This window comes from Suncus etruscus, chromosome 1 (assembly GCF_024139225.1).
Source record: "Suncus etruscus isolate mSunEtr1 chromosome 1, mSunEtr1.pri.cur, whole genome shotgun sequence".
Lineage (NCBI taxonomy): Eukaryota > Metazoa > Chordata > Mammalia > Eulipotyphla > Soricidae > Suncus > Suncus etruscus.
The window spans coordinates 204,733,268-204,760,574 of NC_064848.1; the positions used below are offsets into that span (position 1 = coordinate 204,733,268).

A 27,307-nucleotide genomic window follows, 5' to 3' on the forward strand; every position below is an offset into this window, starting at 1 on the left:
TGGATGTCTGTGTACCAACTTTATTCCTCTGAGTGTCAGCCCTCCCCAAAGGTCCCCTGGGTTAGGGGTGGCTAGAGGGACCCTGAGGCCACAAGGGAACTTCCTGAGTAAGAATCAAGGCCGTTGGGTGGGGGAAGGCCCTGATGGGGTGGGCATATGGGGCAGGGTGGAGGTAGGGCACTAGGATGCAGTTGTGGCCTGTCACTTCTGGGGATTCCTCAGGTCCTGCCACTCAGCCTCGCTTTCGCAGCGCGCCCGGCCTCGGAAGAACTGTTGGATGAGCCGCTGGGCCTCCTGCTTCACTAGATTGGGGGTGCAGGCATGAGAGCTTACCCCCACGTGCAGACCCTGCCCCTGTATCTCGGGGCCCACCAGGCACTCACCACTCCTGCCCCCTGAGGGCTGCTGGGCCAGCAAGTGTGCGAGGCGCTGGGCCAGGCCTTTGAACAGCTCCTGCAGGCCGACAATGATGAGATGTGGGGGGCACCCACTCCCCAGCATCCCCAGCCCCCACCAGCCCCCGTACCTTGGAAGCAAACTTGCCCTCCTTGTAGAATGGGCTCAGACATCGGACCACCACATCTGCTGCCTCCTTCAGCGAGATGCCAGGGGCCATGACTGTGGGTTTTGAGGTGCTCTGCTCGAGGACCTCAGCACCAGGGGCTTCAATGGAGGGGCACAGCTTCTTTGGAGTGCCGCTGTCTGGCCCATCCTGGCCAGGGCACAAGCGTCACTCAGGCTCCCCAGCCTGGCAGGAAGCCCCACACCCACAGGCCCTACCCCACTAGTACCTGCTCAGGTCTGGGCCGCTTGTCCCTCTGCAGCTCCTTCGCACGGGGTCCCTGGTCTCTGAGTGGATGGGCCCTGCACAGGAGAGAGCAGGCTGCAAGCCCGGGGGCCCGACCGGGTGCTTCGAGGCTCCACAGAACTCCAGACCATTGTGCCCCTTACCTCGGCATGTCCTTGGCGCAGGCCTCAGCCACAGAGGGGGTGGCCGAGTGTGCCAGGGCTGTGACCTCCTCCGGGGTAGAGGGTTCTGGTACCTTCTCCTCAGGAGTTCCTGAGGTGCCAGCAGGCACGGGTGGGCTCAAGAAGCGAGTAATGTCCTGGGAGTCCCTGAGAGCCGCTGAGGCCAGGAGTTGTTGCTTCCTGGGCCGGCCCTTGGCCGCTGCCTTCTGGCCAGGGTTTGGGTCCCCACTGTGCCCACTGCTTCTGGGGGCCTCTCCTTGGGACCCAGAGGGAGATTGGCTGCCATCTTGGTCCTGGAGTCTGCATGGCCGGCTGGGGGACGTCTGTGGGTCCCCCTGCTTGGGCTGCTTGGCCTTGGTCTTCTCCAGCAGCTCTGAGGCTGACTGGAAGGGGTGGGTGTCTTTGGGGAACCCAGCCCCCACACGCTTGGGTTTAAGCTGTGCAGGGAGAGAGGAGGGACTATGTGTGGACAGCAGGACCTGCAGGGCTCAGCCCTGGCTATGGAGCACTTTCTGGGGGGTCCCGGGCAAGGGAGGACACCTGCCTGGCTGGCCTCACCGAGTACAAATGGGAGGTGGGCGGGATGTCGTACTCATCGGGCTCTGGGGGCATGGCCGGGGTCCTGGAGCTGCTGGTGGCGTCCCCTGCGCAGTACGTCTGCCGCTCCTGCGAGGCTCTGTGAATCTCAGCCACCTGCGTGAGGTGAGGTGAGCAGGGCACAGAGTGTGGGTGCCAGACTCCCCTGTGGGGAGTGGGGCTGGGGGCACTGTGGAGGGGGTCCCCACCTTCTTCAGCACGCTCGCCTTGTACAGTGTGGCTGCCCTGGCGCTTTGGAACGCTTGGTGCTCCAGCTCCACTGCGTCAGCCTGTAGGGTGGGTCTGTGGTGGGGGAGGCCGAGGCTGGAGCTGAGGCTGGCCCCTCCCCATCCTGCCCAGCGTGGCTGCTTTGGGGTGCTAGGAATGGCTCCGGGAATGAGCTGGACACGCCACCCCCAACCTGGGAGAAGACACACAAACTAGGGGAGACCCTCCAGAGGAACAGCTCTGTGGAGGGCCTTTGGGGGCACCCGCAGGGGCCACTCACCCCACTGTAGAGCCTGTGGCCTTGCAGTTCCTGCTCAGAGCCTCCTCCAGGAGCCGCAGGCAGTGCTCCCGGGCCTGTGGGAGAGACACTTGCCAGTATGAGGGGCCCCAAGCCTAGAGGAGTGCCCCGGGGCAGCAGGAGGCCCAGCCCTCACCTTCACTGTCAGTCTGGGGATCTTCCTGCTGTCTGCATCCTTCAGCGGACAGTTGTCATCTATGGGGAGACCACGGGGGGGGGGGGGGCGTTGGTGCAGTGGCACTCTGCTCCCTAGAACAGCCCTACAGCCGCCTTGGGACCCGCCAGCTGTGCTTACCTGGGGGCACGAAATCTTCCGTCTTGGGGTCTTTGCCCTGGAAGACAACAGGCAGGACCGTGAGGGGCAGGTGTGAGCAGGGGCAGAGACTGGCACCCACCCCGAAGCTGCCCATCACCTTGCGCAGGCTCATCTGTTTCTGGTAAAAGCGGTTCCACTCCTGTTTGTGGGCCTCGTCTCTGCTCTCGTCCCCGCTGCCTCCAGAACCTTCGTCGTACCTGCCCAACAGGACGGGTGGGTGTGGGTATCCTGGGGCCACCAGGCCTGGCTCAACGCTCAGAGGCAGCCCCATACCTGCTGAAGCCCCCGTAGCCCCGGCGGCCGCCCTCGTAGAGCTCTGGGTCGAAGCCACCAGCCTGGGAAGGCCCCACAAAGCAGGTACTGCTCCGGCCGCCACTGAGCTCCAGGGCATCCAGCTGTCTGCGCACGGCTGTGGGGTTCCGACAGTGATCACAACCCTTGTTGCAGGCGGGTGCAGCATCCCCGAAGTACTTGGCAATGGCAGCATGGCGGCACCTGGGTAGACGGCAGGGTAGAGGGAAGCTGAGTCCTGGCAGGGTAGAGGGGCTGCCCAGTGTGTCCCCAGACGGGCTGGGAGGTTCAGGGGCACATGTGTAACACGGAATCAGGGCCTTTGTGTGGGGGGCTGTGCATGAAGTGGTCCTGTTTCACTCTGGGTCCCAACTGTACCACCATCCTGTAGCACAGGAGGTGGGGCCGTGTGTGCTTTTGGGGAAAATATCTGACTTTTGGAGCCCACAGGCTCAGTTACAAAAAGTTGTGACACATTCCATGCAAGAGGTGACGTACACTGAGGCAGAGCCTGAGGTTGTGAAACTGCCGGGGGCTTTGGGGGGAAGGGGAGAAAGGAAAGGAGGGTAAAGGGAAGAGAGGGGTAGTGCGGGTGACCATCCCCCCATCCCCCTGTGCTGTCCCTCAGGCTGGGCAGTTGTTCCTGGGTCAGCTGTAGAAGCAGCCCCAAGGAATAGGCAGCTGGCAAAGCCACAGGGAGAGGACATGGGAAGGCTGGGCCAGGTTCAGTGAACGGGAAGAAGCCAGGCCGGAGTAGCAACCCAGGGCAGAGGTACTGGAGTCTAGCCCCCCACCAGACTTCCCCAAGCCTTCCAGACTTCAGGGGTGCAGCTCCAGGAAGACGTGAAGCTGTCATGGGTGCAGGGGTGCCTGCAGCCTCCAGAGGGCGCTGTTGGCGTTGCTCTCCTCAACCCGGGACTGAGGCTGGCCTCAACGGGCCACGGGTCCAGCCCCAGCAGGCTCGGGCACTCAGCGTGGCCACAAAGCTGCCTTCCCCGCCCTGGCCTCCTTGGCCTGACTCATTGGGGTTCTGTGCTCAAGCTCAAAGGGTTCCATTGACAGCCACAGATGCTCTGGGCCTGCTCCGGGCACGGCCACCCTGGCCCCGCCAGCCACACCCGGCTCAGAGCACCCCCTCCTGCAGAGAACTGGGCCAGGAACCCAACAGACACCCAGCAAGTCAGGAACAGCTGGTCCCTTCCTCTGGGGACCCCAGGGAAAAAAGGTGCCCCCCTCGCAGCAGGCTTGGCAGGGCCCCACCCAGGTCACAGGGGACTCCCCTGCTCTCCGCCAATGCCTCTGCAGGGTTCCGCTGCCTGGGTGGTCGGGAGGCTGGGTAGGGGCAGCAGGGAGCTCTCTGGGGGGACAGTGACCCCACCCTTCAATCTCTGGCTCAGGTGGAAGGTCCCAGGAGGGATCAGGGCTCAGTCGACCTCCTGTTTCATCAGCCCAGCCCAGCCCAGGCCCGCCCCGGCGGGGAGCGCAGAGGGGCGGGGAGAGGCGAGAAGGGGAGCCGGAGCTGGCCAGAACCAGGCCGGGCTACAGACCCGAGCCCACAGGCAAGAGCCCCAAGAGCCCAGAAGGGATTCCCGCTTGTGGCCTTGGTGGCACTGCCCCCTCCTCCAGGGGCCGCCCCGGTAATCTGACACTGGGATCTCCAGGAGACTCGCCAGACGCCTCACAGCAAAGCCGGGGGCGGGAGAACCTCAGCTGGGCTGTCAGTGGCAGGAGCGGTTCCTCACTAGCCAGCTTGCTGGCTCACTCACTCACTCACTCTGGCCGCTGGGAAAGCCACAGCAGGAGGCACCTGGGCTCCCAGGTAAGTAGCGGGCAGGGGCAGTTGAGGCCCCTCTCCACCTGCCTCGGGGAAAGTCTGAACTGGGTCCCAGGGCCCGAGCAGGTCTGCTCCAAGGTGGCCGAAGTCTTTTGTGCTCTGGGGCTGAAGGAGGGACTGGCCTCCCCTGAGCCCCACATCTTACTAACTCAAGACAGCACAGGAGACTCTGCTCAGCCAGCCACAGCACCCCAAGGCCTGTGTGCAGTGCAAGGGGTGGCATCATGTGGGGGTTGGCTTGCTCACCCTAGAGGCTCTATCTGCCCCCAGCGGCCCGTTAAATCCCCAGATGCCCTGAATACCCCACATAAGTAGTTCTGTGTAGAGGAGGCGATGCCAGAGGCACAGGCTGGGGGTGAACGCAAACCATGGGGCCCGGTTGTGCTCCCCTATGGGCTACTCAGTGTAGCCTCCTCTATTGGGTCTTGGTCATCGTCTCTGTCCCCGCAAAGGAAACTGAAAAACCCTGGTCAGGGAGATGCAGGAAGCCAGGTTGGGCACCAGATCCTGTCTGGGAAGTCGCAGTAGTCTTGGATGCCCAGGCCCACGGGCAGGGACAGGGCACACAGGGCACTTGGGCACTGGCCGAGCCAGGGGGGAAGGAAGAGGCCGCCCTGGATCCCCAGGCAGTGAAGGGCATGGGAGCCTCGCCTGCCCCACTGCCCTCGGTTACGACCTCAGATAAGACGGGAAAGGGCGGCGGGAACCCACCCTGGCCTGCCAGGGCTTATCTCCCCCCCCACACCCACTCTGTCCTGTTGCTCCCCCAACACACAGGATGCCAAGGCTCGGTGCCTAAGGGAAGCATAGGCTTCCACCTCCCAGCTGAGGCTCCCTCGGAAGGTTCAAAAAGGTCAGGGCACACATGGCCCTGGCAGGTCACAGCTCCCCAGGGTGGCAGGATGGGGTGGGACGCTGCATCCTGGACCCATGGACAAGAAGTTGGGCTTGGAGTTGAGGAGGAACTACCAGGACCCCATGGGGCTCCCTGCTCCCCTCCCGAGCCACAGCCGTTGAGTCACCTGACGGCTGTGGGCTATATCGGGCCCCAGGCACGTCCTGGCATGGCTGTAAATAGCCCACTGGAGGCCCAGCCAGGAATGTGCCCCCAAACCCCCGCCCCACATGGGCCCCTATGGGCTCCTGCATAAGTTCTAGCTGGAACTGAGAAAACACCTCCCAAAAGAAGTTGGGGTGACCTTTCAGTGCAGAGAGCTTCCCACGAGGGTACCCTGGGATTCAGACTATGGTGCACCCAGGGTGAGCCAGGGGCCATAGGGGCCCAGCCCGCCAGGCCCCAGCCTACTCTCACCCCAGCACTGGACTACTATCAGGAAGGGCAGGGGATGTGCCTTCCAGCACCCTCCTCTAAGGAGCTAAAAAAGCATCTGCGGCCGCCCTGTGGGTAGTTAGAGGCCAAGTGCAGAATAACAGGGGACCCCTTGGCTTGAGCACCTCATGGTCAGCATGAGGATGTTGGGGTGGCCAGAGGGTTGTGGGGGCCCAAGATCTGTGCCACTCCTTCAGGGGCCCCAGCTGTGTTCTGTGCCCAGTCTGACCCCACAATGTCCTCCCCTCTTGCCAACATTTCGATGCTGTGAACCAAAGGGGCCATTCGAGGATAGTCCATCCCTTAGGAACTGACATCATTCCTGAAACCAGCTCCCATCCTTGCCATCAAGGAGGTCAGCACTCTGTTCCCCTGTGCATGGTTTCATTCCAGCACAAGCACCTCAAACAGGAAGAGCACATGGACGGGCGCCAGGGAGGGCCCCCAAGAGCTGGAGCCTTCCTGACACCTCTCCTCCCAGGAAAGGGGCGAGACAGGGGGCCCAACAGGGACTACATCTTAAGGGGGCTTCCAGCCGCTGTCCTGAGCTAGGGAGGCAGAGGGTGGGATGACTTCAGTGAGCAGCAGGAGGTAAAGGGTGGCCCCACCTGCCAACAATCACCAAAGGGGTGGGGACCCCACAGCCCAGGGGCTCAAACAGAGGCCACCTGCCCGGCAGCCCTCCTTGGCCATGCTGCAGGAACACCCCCACTTTCCCTGGGCAAAACCTGCTGGACTGCCCTATGGAGCGGCAGTAAGTGGAGCTCGAGGTTGGTCCCAGGCCCCTGCCAGCCAGTGCCCACCTGTGGGTCGGCACTGCCCGGTGGGTGGGACAGGCACAGGCCAGTGGGCACAGGGGAGAGCGGTGGGTACTAGGAGGGGCATCCTGGGGGCAGAGGAGACACCCTCCCCATGCCTATGTGACTAGAGGCTGAGGGACCCATCTTGGCATCAGACCGGGCCCCCTGCGGAGGGGAGAAAGTAGGTGGCCCTGCTCTTCCTCTTGCAAAGGAGAGGGCTGGGTGAGGCCTGACCAACCCCTTCTCAGAGACCTGGGCCTGAGCTCTGGGCCTCTCCCTGTCCAGCATGGCCTCCGTGGTGGAGGAGCTGCGCACTGTGGGCCAGAGGTTGCTGCTGAAGCTGCAGAGGCTGCCGCAGGCCGAGCCCGTGGAGGTGGTGGCCTTCTCCATCATAGTCATCTTCACAGGTCAGCCCAAGGGTGCTTCTTGCGGGGGTGGGGCTGGGGCTCAGAGGGAATCAGAAAGGGCCCAGGCACCCAGCTGAGGGGCAAAGGAGCTCCAGGCCAGTGGGCGGTCGTGAGGGGCACGGAGGGCCATGTGGGGCTGAGACTCCTATCCTCTCCCCCAGGCACCGTCCTGCTGCTGATGCTAATAGCCTGTAGCTGCTGCTGCTCTGGTTGCTGCTGCCCCGAGCCCAGGACCAGGAAGGAGCAGGTTCGGCCCCTGTCCCCTGCCTGAGAGCCAAGACAAGAGGCAAGAGCAGAAAGAGCAGGAGTGAACCTGCCCTGCAACTTCAGATCCCAAAGTGACCTACAGCCTACCTGCAGCCTAAACCCACAGAGCTGCTTACATCCCAGAGCACAAGCCCGGGCCTGGGGGCACCGCCTGCCCTTGGGGTCCTTTTGTGGGGCTGGGTTTGGGGTTCTGCTAGCTGCTGCCGCCATGCCCAGCACACATCACATCAGTATCCAGCCCAGGAGCAGCGTCAGCCTATTCCTTTCCCACTAGAAGCTTTGGTTTCTGGGGTCCTACTGAGGGCCAGGACCATCCTTTCCTGGCCTCTGTGCCTGGGGTACCCAGGAGAGCTGGAAAAACACTGGCAGGAGGAAGGCGCAGCGGAGGGGGCAGCAGGCCGGTCCCACCTCCACTTGCCTCCCTGCAGCTCGGCCCTCTGGGGGGAGATGTCTCCCAAACACCAGAGTCCTGGCCCTGGGGTCTGCCTACCCCTGCACCCCAGCCCTGGTGCCTCTCACTAGCCTCTGCTTAGTTTCTGAGGTCCAAGTCCTCACCCCAACTCAGCACAACCCAACCCTGGACCAGTCGTCACATTCCCAACGCTGTAGAAAAGGAGCTTCCAGAGGACACGCCCAGCCCCATGTGCTGCATGCCTTGCCTTGCCCTGGCCACCTCGGTCCTCCACAGAAGGTTCCAGAGGTGGTTGAGCCAGAAGGGGTGAGAAGTGAGCGGGTTCCATGAAGCCTGTCCAAAGGGAGAGCCTGAGCTTCCCAGGGTGGAGAGGCCCCAGAACTAGGGGCTGAGGGTGTGGCTGGCTCAGGCCAGTTTCACTTCCTGGTGTCCATGGACCTGTCCAACGGGTTAGGTATGGGCCAGAGACCCAAAAGGGAAACACTTCTGTGCCTCAGAGAGCCGGCTGCTCCCTCCTCCCTGTACACCCCGAAAGACAGGTCCCGGGTCCTGAGGAGCTGAGACCCACTGCCTTTGCAGGTGGCCATCACTCAGCCCTCGCCGCACCTTATCAACTCCTTTCTAGAGCCACAGCCACACAAAGTTTGAAAGTTTGACTGCTTAAGAGGGAGCAGTGCAGGGATAGACACAGCACCAATGGCCGAGCATGCCTGGGTCTGATCCCCGGCACTGCCCCGGAAATGAACCCTACGCACAGACTCAGGAATGGGTCCCCCCAACACGCTGCCGGGTGTGGCCAAAACCAAAGTGGCAGAGCCAGCTCCTGCCTCGCCCCCTTAGCCTGACACGCCTGGGGCCCCAGGCAAGTTGGCAACCTAGAGACACTCCTGCCTCTCAGAACACCTCCCGAGTGGATAGGTGGGGCCACCAGGCACCCCCACAAGACAAACAGGGAAGGTGGGAGACCAGGCAGTGTCTGCTTCTGCAGCCCAAGTGGAGTGCCCAGACCCAAAGCTTTGTGGTCCCTGCTTTTGGGGGCTGACCACACCCCACAGCCAGTGCACCCCTCCATGCCAGGCCCTGTCCCACAACCTCTGTCCTCTGTAGCAGACCTATGGTGGCATGAGAGTTGGGTTAGGGCTTCTTGGGGGTGATGAGTGGAAAGGAACCAGGCTTTCCTTGCCCCCACAGTGCCCACGGCAGATGGAACATAGACCAGCAGGGGCTGTCTGAAGCCAGAAGCCAGGAGGCCCCTCACCTCACCCCCTAAGGTGCCCCAGAGCAGGGGCACAGCCAGCTCTCCCCCTCCCCTGCAATTCCACATGGCAGCCCCAATCTCTTGAAGGGGTCCCTGTTGCACCTCACTCGTACCCAGCACCTGCTTCTCCTCCTGCCCTTCAGGTGCAGGGGACAACGTCCACTACGCCAAAATGTCCCTCTGGATAGGGGCTCCCACACACCTTGTAACTGCTCTCTGGGAGGGCACCCCGAAACCTGCTGACAGACTCCCTCAGCTTCCAGTGCTGCTCCTGCCCCTCATGCTCCTCGTAACAAGTCATGGAGAGCTGGTTCCTAGCTTGGGGCTCCTCCTCTGCCTGCGGCTGTGCATTATGGCCATTATTTATGACAATATTCAACTTTATCTCTGCCATTGTTCTGGGGGTTGCACCCAGAGGTGGCGAGTGGGGAGGGCACACTCCAGAGACCAAACCCAAGGCTCCCCCACTTGAGCCACATCATCAGTCTGAATCTTATTTATTACAAGTGTCCTCATTAAATGTCTGGGGTCTTTTTGTCCTGTCAGTCTTAGGCTGCTGGTTATTACGGGTCAGAGGAGAGCAGGGGTAGAACGGCCGCACCCAGAGCAGCAGGTGAGATATGGGGCTGACCCAGGCTCAAATGGGCACCCCAGAGGGTCCCCTGACCCTTGCCAGGAGTGATCCCAGAGTGCTATCAGGAGTCAGTCCTGAGCACTGCGAGTGTAGTCCCCAAGAAACAAACGAACCCCCCACCCCTCAGCAGCTGGTGAGGATGTAGTGAGAAAGGCTGATCCCACAGGAGAAGGGGTTAAGGGCTCTGGAACCCACAGCTTGCCACACCTGGGGTCCCCAGCTTCTTTGGCCCCATTTCACCACATGTCCACGACCGCCCGCCAAGGCCAAGGCCTGGGAAAGAGACCTTGAGGCTCCATCATGTTGTCTCTTGGTCCCATTTTAAACTCAAATGCTATCCCCCAAATATTCACACCACATTGACCCCAGGATCAAGCAGCCCTGCTCGGAATTACCTGAAAGACACAAACACGTTCATTTATAGATACATGGGGTCTGATGGGTTGGGGTGAGGTGCTGGCCTTCCTCATGGTTCATCTAGGTTCAATCCCAGCACTGCAGAAGGTCCCCCGAGTACCACTCAGGTGTGATCCCTGGGCACCGCTGGGTGTGGCCCAGACATCCTCTAAACAGATACACGCACATGGGCAACAGGCAGAGACGGGCCTTGAATGTCTGGGGCCTGGATTCAATCCCTGAATTGCCTAGTTTGCCCAAGGGGGCTCCTGAGCACTCCCAGGTATTTACCCCACCCCATTTTAAAGCAACAGGCACGCACATTGTAACCTGAGTGCTATGTACCAGGTGCAGACCTGGAGAATGTCTGAATGCCAGTCATAGATGAGAAAACAGGAATGTGTCTGGGGCCAGAGACAGTCAACAGACCAAGGGCGGGGTTGGTGTACGAGAAGCCCAGGTTCGGTCCCAGTACTGCAAGATGGAACTGGGGAGAGGGTGGCTGTTCCAAATGATGTCCACTGGGGGCAATCAGGACTGGATGAGCTCACTCCTATACAGGATGAGGGACGCAAACTGAGGAACAAGGAAACACACATACCCACCCCTGGATTTGGGCTGCAGAATCAAGGCCACCAGAAGGAGAGAGGTGAGGGCTAGGGAAGGGAGATCTCCGTGGACAATGGCGGAGGCGTTGCTACTGAGGTGTGTAAAACATACCCCTAAACCGCAGTGTGGGAAGCCAAAGTCATCGCCAAACAAAAGAGCAAGCTGGCGGAGGGGAACACGACCGGGCAGTTCCTGAGGCTCTGCTGGCTAATTCTGGTTCCCCTGACGCAGAAGTCAGGGACAGCTGCACAGACGTGTGTGGAACCCTGCAGTGTGGACCACATGCTGTGTCTGTTCTGACAAAAATATTCTGAGTGGTGCCACAGGGGACAAATAGCATTGACAGAATCCACTGCCTGCTCCAGGACCGCATTCAGATGCATGGTCTGGGCTCAAGCCCATCAGCTGCATGGCCACTGTCAGTCACCAAAACTCTCTGGGCCTGCTCCCCAGTTCTGGAGTTGGGGTTTCAGCTGCTAACACGGCTGCATTTTTTAAGGCAATTGTTGGGCTCAATTATGTCTTTTTTTTTTTTGTTTTTTGGGCCACACCCGGTAACGCTCAGGGGTTACTCCTGGCTATGCGCTCAGAAGTCGCTCCTGGCTTGGGGGACCATATGGGACACCAGGGGATCGAACCATGGTCCGTTCAAGGCTAGCGCAGGCAAGGCAGGCACCTTACCTTTAGCGCCACCGCCCGGCCCCCTCAATTATGTCTTTACAACTACAAGGACAGTCATCACAAACAGGTTTGGGAACAAACATGCGTCTTCTGATAAGCATCTGGCTGAGCGGAAACACGGGTCTGGGCACCACTGGTGGCAGCCCCTCCCCTCCCCCAGGTGGTACCAGGTAATCCAGGGCACCCTGGAGCCCAGCTATGGAAGGTCGTGCTCATAGTCCCCTTTAAGAGCCTGGCAGTGCGCCAGGGTTCCCTCTGCCATGTCCAGGGCACAGCTGCCAGAGGGGTGCAGTGGGGCTCATGGACACAGCTGTGGGCAGGTGGGGCCAGGACACGTGGCCGGAAGCTTTGCCAAAGTGTGCACTGTGCCCTCTACTTCTGAGCAGTCCTGGCACACAAGACAGAACAAGACCTGCCAGACTAGGAAGTGGCTGAGTCCAGGGCTGGGGTCAGACAAAGGCCTCTCAGAAGTTGGGGCCGTGATGGTGATAAACACCTGCACCCAGAAACCAGTTCCAGGAGGTGTGGGCAGATCCACAGTTAATCATCCACCCGCACCCCAGCTCTGGCCCCGCACTCCCAGTCTGGGGCCTCTTGGGCCAGAAAGGCAGAGGGAGTTTCGCCCCATGAAAGATGGACAAGTAGCGGGACTGGCCACTGAATGGCAGCTGGAGTCTGACTTGTGAGCAGCCCCCAAATGACATCACAAAAGGGCAGAAGGGGGGAGGAGCAAGTGAGGAGGGGGCATGTTGCCAGGTGATGGGCCTGGTGGCCTTTGTGCTGGCAACAGCTGAGGGGTCTGGTCAGGGCTGTGGGCAATGCGTCTGCCGCCTATGCTCCCATCCTTCTCGGCATCAGGGAGCGGCTCTGAAGGGACACCCAGCCGCCCTCACTCAGGACACAGGAGTTCAAAGGCTGAACTCAGGTGAGCCACCTTGTGTTTGCTGCGGCAGCACTTATTCTAAAAATCAGATGAGCCACCTGACCGCTTCCTACCCTGGAGCCCCTTCAGCCGCAGGCAGGAGGCTAAGTCAGGCCTTGACTTCCAGAGGCCTCCAGGGAAGGCTTTTTTTTGTTTGTTTTTTTGCAGGGAGGGGGACGGGACAGGACTGGGAACTACCTTTGGTAACACCAGCCAACTGGGCCAGATGGTCCAATGCCCAGAGCTGTGTGGCTGCCAGGGCCACACCTAAGTGTGGGGGAGGGACATGCAGTACTGGGGACCCAACTCACTCTGGGGCATGTGAGGCCCATGCTGCCTCCCTGACCCCCCAAGAGGTTTCTGGGGTCTCACCTCCCTCCTCAATACCAACTCACAAAAGACTTCCCCCAGTTAGCCAAAACCAGTGGGGGTGATGTCTACAGAGTTTGGGGTATCTCTGAGCAGGCCTGGAAGACAGCTGGTGACTTAGAAGGTCCTCAAGGAGGCCCCGGGGCCCCGTGAGAGAGTTACAAGGTTTTTTCTCTGACCTTGTTTGGTGTTTGTGCCACAGCCAAACGGGTGACTCCTGGCTCTGCACTCAGGAATCACTCCTGGTGGGTTCAGGGGATCCTACGGGATGTCGGGAATTGAGCCCAGGTCTGTCAAGTACAAAGCAAATGCCCTCCCCACTGTGCTGTCCCTTTGGCCTCCCTTCATCTCTCTCACTGCATGTCTGGCATCCCCATACAAGCACCTTCCAGGGCATCGGGCCAGGTCCGGGTCCAGGAGCTTCTGCACTCAGGGCTCCCGTGTCCTGTTTGCAGCCCGAATGGACATCCAGGCAAAGAACAGACAGGTGTGGAAGGACGAGTACTGGCTAAATCCCTGGGACGAGGGTGCCCTGGCCATCATCTTCCTTTTCATCACCATGGTCATGTTACTCATCTTGTTGGCTGTGACCTTCGGCAACTTCCCTCTGTTTAAGAGGGATGACTGTGAAGACCAGTGAGCCAGCTGCCAGCCGAGGAGGGATCTGCTGCCTGAGCCCCGGCTTCCCTTCCTCACAGCCCTGGCACAATCTAGAAATACATGTGTTTTTTTATGGGACTGATGAGTGGAGTCTTCCTCAATGGACAGTCCACTCTAAAGGAAGGGACGGTTTCTGGGCTCCCCGCTATTTCCCCCCCGCCCCCCGCCCCGACTCCCAGAGGCTTAGCCCGGTGCCACTGCCAAAAGCAAACCCAATTTGCTGGCTGAGCAAAAAGACGGACAAATAGATGGTGCAGGACTCAGTACTCCCTGTCCGGGAGATCTTAGGAGGGAACCTGGAGCCCCAAGGGAGGTGGGCCCCACTAAGAGAGAGCGTAGGCCCTGAGCAGGAGACTGCTCACCCCCAGTCACATTCAGAAAAGTACACGTGAGGGACCAGAGCAATAGCAGAGTAGTAGGGTGTTTGCCTTCACGCAGCTGACCCAGGGCAGATCTGGGTTTGATCCCCAGCATCCCATATGGTCCCCTAAGCCAGGAGCGATTTCTGAACGCAGAGCCAGGAGTAACCCCTGAGCTTCACCGGGTATGGCCCCAAAACAAAAACAAAAACAGCAGCTCACCTTCCACATGGGCTTAGAGAAGCACTGGGCACTTCTGCCCCATGACTGACCCCACTGTGTTGTGTGGGTTCCAGAGATACCTGCAGCCCCACCAGGCTCCCTACACCCCACAATTCTGTCTTCTGTGGAAAAGCACCTGCATAGACTGAACACTGCCTGCAGCCCCCACCTCCGCTGGAAGCCAGTCTAGAAAAGGGGTGAATGTTGGGGGAAGGACTTCCCTGCACACTGGACACCACTTGTACAATGGTGCAACTTTATCTCAAGGTGGAGAGTGGGTAGAACGTTCACCCACCTGGCAGCTGAACGAGGTTTGATCTCCACCACCACATAGGATACCCTGAACCCTGTCAGCAGTGATCCTTGAGCACAGAGCCAGGAGTAAGCCCTGGGCACTGCCAAAACAGAAAAAAAGACACTTTATCTATCCTCAGAGAGCAGTTTGGACAGCAGCTACATGGCAGGGCCTCACCTCCTGGCATCTAGAAAATCCCTGATAGCAAATGATGGGGGGAGGGGGGTTTGCTACAAAGTCTCCATCCCACCCAAAGCCTCAACCCCTTGGAAGAGGAGGAAGAGGTCATGACACCCTTTACAGCCCAACTTATCCAGATAGAGCCCAGCAGGATGGTGGGCAGCAGGGGGACATTAGTAAGGACCGGGCCTATTACTCGGAGCACCGTCACCTCTGAACCCTGGAAGATCCTAGTTCAGCAAGAGATGGATAAGGGAGAGGGTTGCCTCAGCCCAGGAGCCACTTCCTGGGAATGGAATGTGAACGGGGAGGGGGAACATGTGATGTGACAGTTCCCCCCCCCCACCAAGTAAGTGCTTCTTTTTCCCAGAGCAGAGCCCCAACACCTGCCAGATGCTACTTCTCTGCCCTTAGAGGCCCGAGCTTTGGGCATCTCGCCTGGAAAGACCCATGTGAGCCCAGCAGCCGCACACCTGGATCCTGGTTCCAAGCAATGATGAGGTTAGCACCTCTTCGGGCATCTTGGTTCCTTCCGGCTGCTACCCCAAGTGCCCGAAACTCACATACACACATGCAGGTACCCAAGCCTGTCTGCAACCTCTCGGATCACTCACAGGTGATCAGTCCCAGCCTCAGCCTTGTCCCATGCCCCCAAACAGAGAAGTGTGTTCCCAGATTCCCAGAGAGAGAGTCGAGGGTGAGCTGGGGACACTCAGATAAGTCATACTGAAACAGTCATTCTACTCAGGGGGAAGCTGGGAATGGGTGAGTGCCCCGAATCCCGGTAAATGCTCCCCCTGCTGGAGCTTCTGAGCGTCAGGCAGGAAAGCAGAGGCCCTAGCCCTCGGCTGCCCACACAGCAGCCTTGGGGAGGCAGCGGGGGTCCCCAGGCTGGCCAGTCACTGGACACCAGTTCACTCTGCAAACAGAAGCAGTCACTCACCCTGGTTCTTCACAGAAGGTCACCAGGGCCTCAAAGGCCAGCATCGAAGCTTTGTCTGATGGTTTGTTCCCCCTCTTTTCCTGGGGACGAGAAAAGGCTGTTAGCAAGAGCACAGTGCAGAGGGCGCCTGTCTGACTGTGGCCACCCCAGGGTCAATCCCCAGCACTCCACAGGGTCCCCTGAACTCTGCCAGGAGTGACTGCTCAGCACAGAGGAAGAAATAAGTCCTGGACACTGCTTGGTGTAGCCTCAAACCAAATCTACCTCATCTGTCTCACAAGTTCCAATCCTGGAGTCCCATATGTGTCGAGTCCAATTGTCCCCAGACCTCATATGTCCACTAAGGGCATGTACAGCCGGTGACAAGAGGGGAGGAATGAAATAAACACAGCAGGTCTCCTCTTCCCGAGCCACCCTCCCAGAGCCTTCTGAAACCCAGGATTGGACTAAACCCTGGCTGCTATGAGCCTACTTTTCACACATTCTAGGACCATCCCGTTGCCAGGCTCCTGCGACAGACAAGGCCCATCCTCTGGTGGCTTCTGCAGGACAGGAAGCTGTTTGAAAGCCTGGATCTGATATAAGTAGGCTTTTTCCTACCTTCCCACTCAGCTGGACAGAACCTTCTAGAATACTCAGAACTGGGCCTGCATTGCAGCGAGCAATGCTTACAATTCCTAATAGGCATTACAGAAAGGCTCACGCTCTGCTGGCTGTCAGGCCTTCACATCTTGGAGTTGTCTGGAGCTTCTTTTTTCTAAGACCTGGAATGTCTTACTGAGAAGCAGAGTGTGGGTTCTTGCAATTCCATTGTGTTAATGAGGAATTTGGGGACCACACCTGGCAGCACTTGAGTTACTCTTGGCTCTGTGCTTAGGAGTTACTCCTGGTGGGCTCAGGGGATCCTATAGCATGCCAGAGATCAAACCCGGGTTGGCCGCATGCAAGGCAAACGCCCTCCGGCTGTGCTATCACTCTGGCACTCCAGTGTTAGTAAGATTTTAAACAAACACCTATACCAATCACATTGCCAAAGTGTTTTCCTCATTTAACTTAACTTTCAAGTAAAAGACAGGAGTGAAGTATGTCCCAGATCACTGTGAACTGTCGTTACTGGCCCCCCTGCTCCTGACCACCCTTCTTCTCTCCCCATTCATTCAACTGCCTACTGGGGGGGGGGCAGGGATCCCAAAAGGCAGCACTGCTGGATCCCTCTGGGGATGTTGGATGAGATATCAAACTCATGGTCTCAACTACAAGGCGCATCCCTACAACTGAGTCACATCTTGTCTGCAGGACTCCTGTACATTCAAGTTCAACAGGTGAGATTTTGAGGAGCACAGGGGTTATGGGGCCTGCTCACTGTGGTCTATACTGGCTGGATCCCAACACAGGGTCACCCACCCCAAGCACAGCCAGAAAGAACCCCTGAGAACAGGTGTAACCCAATCCTGCTACACACACTCCCCAAAAACCCACAGATGTTGCTAGATGCTTCCCCCTCCCTGCAAAGATGTGATACTTCGTTCTCCTCTCGGCAAAGCCCAGGCTCCTTTCCCCGCACATGCTCATTTGCAACAAGGGGGCCCTGGCGCTTTATATACATGCAAGAGCATTTCCATTTCATTTGCATTTATCTGATCCCTGTTGAAGCTGCCCATCTCTGGACGTGCCAGATGGGTGAGCTTTTCTGAGAACCTGCTTTTTTTAGCCTTTGCTTTTCATAGCTTTAGGTTTTATTTTCCTTTTTTTTTTCTTTTGCCCTTTTTCTGACAGCTGATAAAAAAAGCTCTTTTCGTAATTCCTTTTTTGGGGGGGTGAGACCAGTTCTTTGCTGACCTACCGAAGCCCTAGGGAGCATGTGAGATTTTTGCCAGTGCCACTGTAACCGATGCCCGTGTCCCTCGGAGGGAACTGAGGGACCCCCAAAGGGAGCAGGGGCCACCACAGGACACTTCCCATTCCCACTGCCCCACAATAGGGCAGTGGAGTCAAGACTTTGCATTCCTGCTTCAGGGAAGCCGTTCTCTCCTAAGGGAGAGCTCAGTGGGATGCTTGGGTCCAGCTATAAGATAGACAGACGGACGAATACACACATACTCTCCCCCTTCCCCCCACCACACGCCTCTCACTTCATCTGAACTGAATCCCAGGCCATCTTCCTTTATGTGTCACACTTTTCTCAAATTTGGGGGTGTGGAAAGGGGCTTCTGGGCCATACCTGGCAGTGTTCAGGGGCCACTGCAGGTTCTGTGCGGGGGCTGCTCCTAAGGGTGCCCAGATAGGGCCATGGTATGCTAGGCTTGAACTGAGGTTGGTGTCATGCATAGAAAGCACCCAAACCTCTGTGCTGTATCTCCTGTTCTCTGAATTCAACTTTCAAAAGCTCGACAGCTCTTCTTGTCCTCAAGTCATAAAATATCCAATCCCCACCCCCTTTTTTCAGCTTTTAGGGTTCTTTTTTTTTTTGGTTTTTGGGCCACACCCGGCAGTGCTCAGGGGTTACTCCTGGCTGTCTACTCAGAAATAGCTCCTGGCAGGCACGGGGGACCATATGGGACACCGGGATTCGAACCAACCACCTTTGGTCCTGGATCAGCTGCTTGCAAGGCAAACACCGCTGTGCTATCTCTCCGGGCCCATCTTTTAGGGTTCTTCACATCAGCTCAATATCTGAGGTATCTAATCTGAGACATCTAGTTTGACCTTTGTCCAGCATCAATGACATTTATTATTATTATTATTATTTTTTTTTTTTTTAGTTTTTGGGTCACACCTGGCGGTGCTCAGGGGTTACTCCTGGCTATCTGCTCAGAAATAGCTCCTGGCAGGCACGGGGGACCATATGGGACACCGGGATTCGAACCAACCACCTTTGGTTCTGGATCGGCTGCTTGCAAGGCAAACACCGCTGTGCTATCTCTCCGGGCCCGACATTTATTACTTTAACCATCGACTACGTAACTATATTCCCTTGTCTGCTTAGCTTAGAGCTATCCTAGATCTTTACAATAAACAATTGGGAAAATAAATAACCCCAAGGACTAAAATAAAAATTTACATGGAAAAATGCTATGACCTAATACCATTTTCTTTTATTTTTTTTCCCAAGGCTTTGGGCCATACCTGGCAGTACTTAGCTTACTTTTGGTTCTCAGGGATCATTTCTGGGGGTCTCTGACCCCTCCCAATACCAATTTAAAAAGGCAGGACTCTGAGCCAGAACACTAAAATAACAGGTAGAGAGCTTGTCTTGCATGTGGCAGACCCAGGTTCAATCCCTGACATCCTATATGGGCCCCTAGGTCCTGCCAACAGTGGTCACTGAAAACAGAGCCAGGAATAAACCCTGAGCACTGCCAGACGTGACCCTAAAACTTAAATCAAACATGAAAAGAGAAAGAAACAGGCAGGATTCTGCATGATTATATACAATGACATGAAAACAGAAGACCACTAAGAAAAAGGCTGGAGCTCAAGTCCATCACACAGTCGAGTCAGTACACGGTGGACATCGCTCACCCCAGGCCTGAGACGCTCCTGTCACCCCAAGAACATACCTGGAGTTTGGCTACTTCCTTCCTGATGAGAAAGTTGACTTGGTCCCGGTCATTCCTGGAGTAGTAGAGCCGGCACCATGAGGGCTTCCCGTCCCTGCCTGCCCGGCCCGACTCTTGGTAGTACCCAGCCATGGACTTGGCGATGTTCCAGTGGGCCACAAACCTGTGGGACACAGGGCAAAGTCAGGAGTGAGTTCGGAACTATGAGTTGGTCTTGCCAGCAAGGAGTTGGGCATGTGGGGGCTGGAAGAAGCCAGTGAGGCTCGGACACCTGCATCCCATCAGCATCAGCAGACCTCTATGCCAGGGAGCCAGCCAGCCAGCTGGGGGGTGGGATGGGGTGGGGAGGGCCGCCCAGGAAACTGAGAATAATCACAACACATCTGGGAATTGCAGACTAAAAAAGAAACACAGCCAAAGGTCAGGGGCGGGGGTTTGCGGGAGGATGTACTGGACCAGAAGAATAACAGTTTTGTCTGCCAAAAGAAAATAATGGACTAAAAGAGTAACAGTTTTATCTTCAAAAGAAAAATCAACAATTTTGTGGGATTTTTTTTGGGGGGTGAGGGGCAATATCAAGCAGAGCTCAAGGGGCAGTCCTGGCTCAGCATCTGCTCAGAGGCCCGTGAATGTGCTGGGGAAACTGAGCCAGGGAGCAGAGTGCACAGGCCTGGCAGCCTGGGGCTGTGGCTCAGAGACCCGCCCACACCTCCCTGCTCTCTGAGGACAGTCCACCCACAGTGCCCCACAGGAAGGGACCAGACCCACAGCATACCTGACATTGGCTTTATCCACCCCCATCCCAAAGCTGATGGTGGCAACAATGACAGGGACCTTGTCCTCCATCCACTCCTTCTGCACCAGTGTCCTTTCAGATACCTTCAACCCTGTAAAGGCAGACACAGTGGGAAAGAAACAGTAGAGAAATAAACATCCGACCACTGCAGGATGGTGTGTGTGTGTGTGTGTGTGTGTGTGTGTGTGTGTGTGTGTGTGTGTGTGTGTGTGTGTGTGTGTGTGTGTGTGTGTGTGTGTGTACTGGGAATCAAACACCCCTCAAATGCATCCCTTGATGGTGTGTGTGTGTGTGTGTGTGTGTGTGTGTGTGTGTGTGTGTGTGTACTGGGAATCAAACACCCCTCAAATGCATCCCTTGCAGGGTCCTCAAACTTTTTGAACAGGGGGCCAGTTCACTGTCCTTCAGACTATTGGAGGGCCAGATTATAGTAAAAACAAAAATTATGAACAAATTTCTATGCACACTGCATATATCTTATTTAGAAGTGAAGAAACAAAATGGGAATAAATACAATATGTGGCCCGAGGGCCGTAGTTTGAGGACCATTGCTTAGTGTTTGACCCTGGTCCATGCCTTCCCCCTCGCTCAGGGTAAGATGGCTAACAAAGACCCAGTCTCGGGGCCGGGAAGGTGGCGCTAGAGATAAGGTGTCTGCCTTGTAAGCGCTACCAAGGAACGGACCGCGGTTCGATCCCCCGGCGTCCCATATGGTCCCCCCAAGCCAGGGGCGATTTCTGAGCACATAGCCAGGAGTAACCCCTGAGCATCAAACGGGTGTGGCCCAAAAACCAAAAAAAAAAAAAAAAAAAAAAAAAAAAAAAAAAAAAAAAAAGACCCAGTCTCTGTGGGCTCAGTAAACGTGACTGGGATCCCTAAAGTCTGCACTCATCTGAAACCACCAGTGCTGGAGCTAGAAAAACCTCCGACCTGTCCCGAGGTATGAACATGGGGTTGCAAGCCACAGGCTTCGTTTGTACCCCCTGGTCTAGATTCCTTCTCCCCGTTACTAAAGGACTCATATTGCCTGGGAATCTGGGCAAGACAGCACTGCCCCAATTATCTGGATCCCTAAAGAGCAGCAGGCGGCCCTGGGTGAGCCCCATGCACCCACCTGCGTGGTAGGCTTTGGCATTCACTCCCCGTGAGCTGAGTTCTATGGCCAGCTGCTCACAGGAATCTCGGGTCCTGCAGTAGACAATGCCACAGCCAGCCAACACCTGCCAGGGGTAAGAGGGAGAGCAGTGTGGGAGAAAGAGGAGGCTCCAGTGTCACCAGCAATGTGCACCCACATTCCCCAGCCCTCCGGTCTTCCTTAAGGTAGGACATTGGTGGGGCCATCCTGACATCCAGGACCAAACCCACCATGACTAATGCCTCGACTTCCACTGCACGCTTTGGATAAAGGCCTCTCACAGGAGGATTCTTGGACGAGGGGCCCAAGATGGAATCAGTTATTCAAGAGGCCATTTTTATTTATTTTTGCTTTTTTGGGTCACACCCGGCAGCGCTCAGGGGTTACTCCTGGCAGGCACGGGGATTCGAACCACTGTCTGCTCGAGTCAGCTGTGTGCAAGGCAAACACCCTACCGCTGTGCTATCTCTCCAGTCCTCAAGGGGCCATTTTTAAAAAGGTCAGGGCCCTATTGTGGGAACTAAGAGCAGCTGAGGTCTTAGGGAACCTGCATGCTGTTGTAAACAGCAACTCTTGCTTTTTTTGAGGGGGCCACCTTGGTGGCACTCTGGAGTTACTCCTGGCTCTGCACTCAGAAATTACTCCTGGTGGGCCCAGAAAGATAGCACAGCGGCGTTTGCCTTGCAAGCAGCCGATCCAGGACCAAAGGTGGTTGGTTCGAATCCTGGTGTCCCATAGGGTCCCCCGTGCCTGCCAGGAGCTATTTCTGAGCAGACAGCCAGGAGTAACCCCTGAGCACCGCCGGGTGTGGACCAAAAAAAAAAAAAAAAGAAGTTACTCCTGGTGGGCTGAGGGACCTTACAGGATGCCGAGGATCAAACCTGGGTCAGCCACATGCAAGGCAAAGACCCTACCTTCTATGTAATACTGCTGAGGCCCCTTTCTTTTGTTTTTGTGTTTTGCTGTTTGGGGGCCACACCTAGTAGTGTTCAGGGCTTTCTCCTGACTATGCATTCAGGTATCACTCCTAGTAGGTTCAGGGGCCATATTAGGTGCTGAGGATTGAACCCCGGTTGGCTGCACAAAAGGCACACGTTTTGCCTGCTGTACAATAGTTGTGGCCCAGCACCTCTGTTTATTTTCTTTTTTGGGGGGGCCACACCCAGTGACGCTCAGGGGTTACTCCTGACAATGCGCTCAGAAAGCGATCCTGGCTTGGGAGACCTTATGAGATGCTGGGGATCGAACTGCAGCCCGTCCTAGGCTAGCATGTGCAAGGCAGACGCCTTATCACTTGCTCCACTGCTCCGGCCCCGCACCTGTTTCTGATGCAGTTTGGCCCCTGCCCGCCCCCCTTGCTGAGTGCCCCAGCCCTTGCCCACCACGCCAGAGACCTCACCCCGCCATCTGCTTTCTTCCCAAGCGCCTTGAGGCAGAAGTCCTTGAGGTTGCTGTAGGGGTCGGAGAGCAGCTCCTTGAATTTTACGTCGTAGAAGAGGTTGGCCCGAAAGCAAGGGGTCCTAAAGATGGCGGTGGGCTGCCGCAGATGCAGCGCGGCAAACACGTCCTCCTGGACCTGCGGGCTGGCCGTGGCCGTCAGAGCCACGCATGGAGCCTGAGCCAGGCGGGTGCGCAGGGTGCCCAGGCGCAAGTAGTCGGGCCGGAAGTCGTGGCCCCACTGGGAGACACAGTGAGCCTCGTCCACTACCAGGTAAGAGAGCAGGCGGCGGGCCAGCAGAGAGCCGAGTGTGGGCTGAAAGGAGGCCGAGGCTGCCATCTCTGGCGTGATGTAGAGAAGTTTAGTGCGAGGCTGGTCCTGCTCCAGGTCCGAGAGCAGCTCATTCCGCTCCTGGGGCGACAGCTTGGAGTTGAGGGAGCGCACGCGCACCTTCAGGGCCAGGAGGTGGTCCACTTGGTCCTGCGGACAGAGGAAAGAGACCGTGGAGGGAGGACTGATCCCCGGATCTCAGTAGAAGGTGACCCAACCTGGTGACTTTCTGGGCCTCTATCCAAAATACCCTGCAGGGGCTGGAGCGACAGCACAGGAGACAGGAGGGCACTTGCTTTACACATGCCCAATCTGGATTCAGTCCCCAGCATCTCAATATGGTCCCCCGAACTCACTAGGAGTGATTGCTGAGTGCAGAGCCAATAACCCCTGAGTATCACCCGATGTGGCTGCCTCCTCCACCCTCCCCAAAAGAAACCCAAACAAACAAAACAACAAAAAACCACTCATGACCTCCACCAAGGCAGTTCTGGGCCTGGGAGGCTGGAAGGTGAGAGCAGATCTGCATTCTGTAGTCTTTCTAATCTGGAAGCGGGGGTGGGCGAGTGGAGGGTGGAGGGGTTATTTGGATCTCACTTGCCTTAATTTAGGGCTTACTCTTGGCTCTGTGCTTAGTGGTTCAGGGGATTTTACATGGTACTGGGATGAAATTTGGGTCGGCTGCTTGCAAGGCAAGTGCCTTACCATTGTCCTATCTCTCTAGCCTAGCCCTGTTGTTATGGGACCATACTTGGTGGTGCTTGGGGGAAGCTCCCCGCCCCAACTTCTCCCCAGTATCTTCATGGTCCATCCAGTGCTGGGGCCTGAACCCAGGAGGTCAAATCTGAATGCTGTGAATTCTACTACTCTTGAATCCAGGTCCCCAGATCTGGGTCTGATCCCAGCTCACCTAGTCCCATACATTCTCTGGTTCTGAGCTTTTCCATTCTCTCATTTTTTTTCTCCCCAGGAGAATATGGACTACCAAGTAGGACTCTTGAGAGAATTAGAAACTGGAGAGATAGTACAGTGGGTAGGGCACTAGCCTTGCACACTGTAGACCTGGGATCCATTCCTAGCACCCCATATGGTTTCCCAAACCCCATCAGGAGACCTTTGAGTTCACAATCAGGAATAAACCTTATGTGTAGCCTAGTGTGGCCCCAGACTCCCTCCTCCAAAAGAATTAAATAAAAATTTATATTTTAAAGTTGGCATCCTCCCAAAGCCTAGTTCCCTCTGGTCAAACTGTCTCCACATTTCTGTTGCTGGCAGCCCACCTGCAGCTTTGAAGACAGCCCAGTGCTGAGCAAGTGTTGACAGGAGCCCACCTGACACCTCATCTTTGTTCACTGTCCCAGGATAAAGGGCACTAGGGACTCTCACCCATCTAGCTTCCTGAAACCATGGCTTCCATTCTATTAAAAAAGAAGTGTGGGGCCGGAGAGATAGCATGGAGGTAAGGCATTTGCCTTGCATGCAGAAGCTCGGTGGTTCAAATCTCGGCATCCCATCTGGTCCCCTGAACCTGCCAGGAGTGATTTCTGAGCATAGAGCCAGGAGTAACCCCTGAGCGCTGCTGGGTGTGACCCAAAAACAAAAAACAAAAAAACAAAAACAAAAATAGAAGTGGACCAGAGCAATAGAACAGTGGTAGGGTATTTGCCTTGCAAGTGGTCAACCCCGGATGGACATCGGTTCCATTCCCAGCATCCCATATGGTCCTCTGAGCCTGCCAGGTGACTTCTGAGAGCAGAGCCAGAAGTAACCCCTGAGCACCACCGTGTGTGACCCAAAATCAAAAACAAAACAAAAAATAACGTGTACCTGAGGCCAAAGTGATAGCATAGCTGGGAGGTTTATCTTGCATGCAGTAGACCTGGGTTCAATCCCTGACATCCTGTATGATTCCCCAAGCCTGCCAGGAGTGATCCATGAGTACAGAACTAGGAATAAATCCCTTAGCACAGATGGATGTGACCACCCCCAAACAAACACAAGAATGAGATATGTCTGGGTATGAATATGCTTAAGGGTCTCCAGATGCAGAGTCACAGCCTTCTGGACAAAAAGGAATTAAGGAGGGTGAGAGGCCCAGGCTACCACAACCTGAGACTCATTCATCTCCTGACAGAGTGACAAGCACCTGGGCAGAACTTCTCCCCTCTGGGAAATTCAGAAAACCTAACCTAGGAGAGAGACATGCAAAGTCAAGGAAAGGAGAAGCACAAGAGCAGATTGAAAACCTTCCTGAGCCTCACCTGAATCAAAGCAATGAGAGGAGAGATCACGATGGTGATACCTTTGGCCAGCAGGGCAGGGAGCTGATAGCACAGGGACTTGCCTGCCCCAGTGGGCATGCATACAAAGACGTCCTTGTCTCCTGGAACATGACAAAACACAAGGAGTGGGCTGAAGAGAATACAGCCAGGAGGGCACTTGCTTTGCAAGAGGCTGAAGCCTGCAAAGTCAATCCCCGTTATCCTATATGGACCCTCTAATCTGCACAGTAATAATTCCTGAATGGAGCCAAGAGTAACTCGAGCATCACAGGGTGTGGTCCTATGTATGGGACACCGGGGGATCGAACCGCGGTCCGTCTCCTAGGCTAGCGCAGGTAAGGCAGGCACCTTACCTCGAGCGCCACCGCCCGGCCCCTGTATGGCCCAATTTAAAAAGAAAAGAAACACAAGAAGCCAGCACACACACTTTTCCGGCTTCGAATACATCACACCCCTCTTTCAAGGCTGTAGCAGTGGGGAATTTATTTCAGCCTCTTGTGGGCCACTCACAGGAGCTCCCAATACATTGGGAATTCCCTTCCCAGGCTTCTGAGGAAAAGGAAGGGCCTCCAGAAACACTGTAAAATGGACATTACAAGGTTGCAGAAAGGATGAGAACTACTACAATGTTAGGAGGTTTTTCTTTTTCTTTTTTTTCCTTTTGGTTTTTTGGGCCACACCTGACAGTGCTCAGGGGTTATTCCTGGCTGTCTGCTCAGAAATAGCTCCTGGCAGGCATGGGGGACCATATGGGACACCAGGATTCGAACCAACCACCTTAGGTCCTGGATCGGCTGCTTGCAAGGCAAACACTGCTATGCTATCTCTCCGGGCCCGAGGTTTGAGTTCTTACTATTGCTCTTATATTAGTGCCCAAATAAGAAATAAATGGAGGATAGAGCAAAAGCACAGTAGGGAGGGTCATTTGCCTTGCATGCAGCTAACCTGGGTTCAATCCCTGGCATCCTTTATGGTTCCCCGAGCCTTCCAAAAGTGATTCCTGAGCATAAAACCAGGAATAATTCCTGAGTGGCACTGGTATGGCCTCAAAAACCAAAATAAACAGAAATAAGACAGTCCAGGGATTATGGTGATTGTTTCTGGAGCATTAGTTCCATTCCTGGCACAGCTGTCTCCTGAGCACCACAGGGAATGAGCACAGAGCCAGGAGTAACCTGAGCGGAGTGCTAGGATAGGCCTAACACAATACCAAGTGTGGCTCCAAAACCAAATAAAGAGAAATCTGGAGCTGAACCAATTATTGGACTGCAGGGAGGGCACTTGCCTTGCATGTTGCCAAACCAGGTTCAATCCCGGACATCCCATATGGTCCCAAGTACTTCAGGTGTTACTCCTGAGTACAGAGCGAAGTGTAACCCCTGAACATCACTAAAAAAGGTGGGTGACCACAACACAAAACAAAACAAAGGGAAGTCAGAGTTGATGGTCATCTGGCCAATGAAAAAACACAGCCAAGAAAACTGATTTCATGGTTCGAATCCCGTCATCCCATATGGTCCCCAGAGCATGCCAGGAGAGTTTTCTGAGCGTAGAGTCAGGAGTAACCCCTGAGTGCTTCCGGGTGTGACCAAAAAAAAAAACAAAAAAACAAAAACTAATTTCATTTTGAGTGAGTGGGTCTCTGTCTAGACAGAGGCTTAGGAGACACAGTCACTTTGTGATCTTCATAACAGATATAATACAAACAGTTCCTTTTCTTTTAGTTTTTGGGCCACACCAGCAAGACTCAGGGATCACCCCTGCTGGGCTCAGAGACTCTATGGTGTGCCAAAGTTCTACCCGGGTTGGTTGTGTGCCAAGTGCCTTCACCACTTTTTTTTTTTTTTTTTTTTGATTTTTGGATGTTTTGCCACACCTGGCTGCGCTCAGGGGTTAATCCTGGTTATGCACTCAGAAATCACCCCTGGCAGACTGGGGAAATATGTGGGATGCCGGAGATCGAACCAGGGTCCGTCCCAGGTCGGCAGTGTGCGAGGCAAACGCCCTACTGCTGTGCAATCGCTCCGGCCCCTGTACTTCATTTCTTGACAATTTCCATCCGCCATAATCTTGGAGCATCGAGACTGCACCTCCTTTGTATCTGGAACCCAAGCTTCCACTCTTCACCAGTGGGGTTTCAAGAGTGTAAGGGACGACTCCAGAACACACCAATGCAGCGAGATCGAGCATCCACCAATTGTCCTGGGGGCGCCTGCATCTCTGGCTTTCTATGAAACATCAGGACCTGAACCCGGGTGTGTATTTCGGACGAAAGGGGTCGAATGGATAGAAGGCACCGCCCCACCATGGGCCCGGCCTCTTGAGAGATGTTCTGGGAAGGGGTTCCAGGGCTTGGGGCCGCGTTACCTTTCACCACCGCCATGGTGGCCTGCTCCTGCAGAGGCGTCTTAAAAGCCTCAAACCCAAAGACTTTCTTCAACGTGCTGCGGACGCGCCGCTCGGGGTCGACGGGGGAGGCGAGGCGGGCGCTCATGGCGGCGCAGACAGTG

The 27,307-nt window shown here is 56.2% G+C and overlaps 3 protein-coding genes across 3 annotated transcripts; 2 read left to right on the plus strand and 1 right to left on the minus strand.

Moving 5' to 3' along the window:
- On the minus strand, positions 1–27,306 carry RECQL5 (RecQ like helicase 5). Its single transcript, XM_049770756.1, has 19 exons — positions 27,165–27,306; positions 24,777–24,898; positions 22,147–22,665; positions 20,727–20,832; positions 19,592–19,703; positions 18,817–18,979; positions 15,257–15,336; positions 2,661–2,882; positions 2,485–2,584; positions 2,367–2,403; positions 2,208–2,266; positions 2,054–2,127; positions 1,755–1,848; positions 1,528–1,662; positions 952–1,406; positions 792–864; positions 527–712; positions 384–453; positions 1–302 (listed from the first exon to the last, which is right to left on the minus strand). Exons 1-19 carry the CDS (start codon positions 27,289–27,291, stop codon positions 202–204), a joined length of 2,835 nt encoding a protein of 944 aa, XP_049626713.1. The 5' UTR covers positions 27,292–27,306; the 3' UTR covers positions 1–201.
- Positions 4,256–9,526, plus strand: SMIM5 (small integral membrane protein 5). The gene is made up of 3 exons (XM_049770736.1): positions 4,256–4,497; positions 6,928–7,049; positions 7,211–9,526. The coding sequence occupies exons 2-3, from the start codon at positions 6,929–6,931 to the stop codon at positions 7,318–7,320; spliced, it is 231 nt and encodes a 76-aa protein (XP_049626693.1). The 5' UTR covers positions 4,256–4,497; position 6,928; the 3' UTR covers positions 7,321–9,526.
- On the plus strand, positions 13,058–13,237 carry SMIM6 (small integral membrane protein 6). Its single transcript, XM_049777428.1, has one exon. It carries the CDS (start codon positions 13,058–13,060, stop codon positions 13,235–13,237), a length of 180 nt encoding a protein of 59 aa, XP_049633385.1.
- Position 27,307: the final 1 nt, after the last annotated feature.

Coding starts and splice junctions, on each gene's coding strand:
- SMIM5 (XM_049770736.1), top strand. CDS start 6,929: ATGGCCTCCGTGGTGGAGGAGCTGCGCACTGTGGGCCAGAGGTTGCTG. Junction 7,050..7,210: donor CATCATAGTCATCTTCACAG/GTCAGCCCAAGG, acceptor CCTCTCCCCCAG/GCACCGTCCTGCTGCTGATG.
- SMIM6 (XM_049777428.1), top strand. CDS start 13,058: ATGGACATCCAGGCAAAGAACAGACAGGTGTGGAAGGACGAGTACTGG.
- RECQL5 (XM_049770756.1), bottom strand. CDS start 27,291: ATGAGCGCCCGCCTCGCCTCCCCCGTCGACCCCGAGCGGCGCGTCCGC. Junction 2,128..2,207: donor TCCCCAGACTGACAGTGAAG/GTGAGGGCTGGG, acceptor TCTCTCCCACAG/GCCCGGGAGCACTGCCTGCG. Junction 713..791: donor AGCGGCCCAGACCTGAGCAG/GTACTAGTGGGG, acceptor TGCCCTGGCCAG/GATGGGCCAGACAGCGGCAC.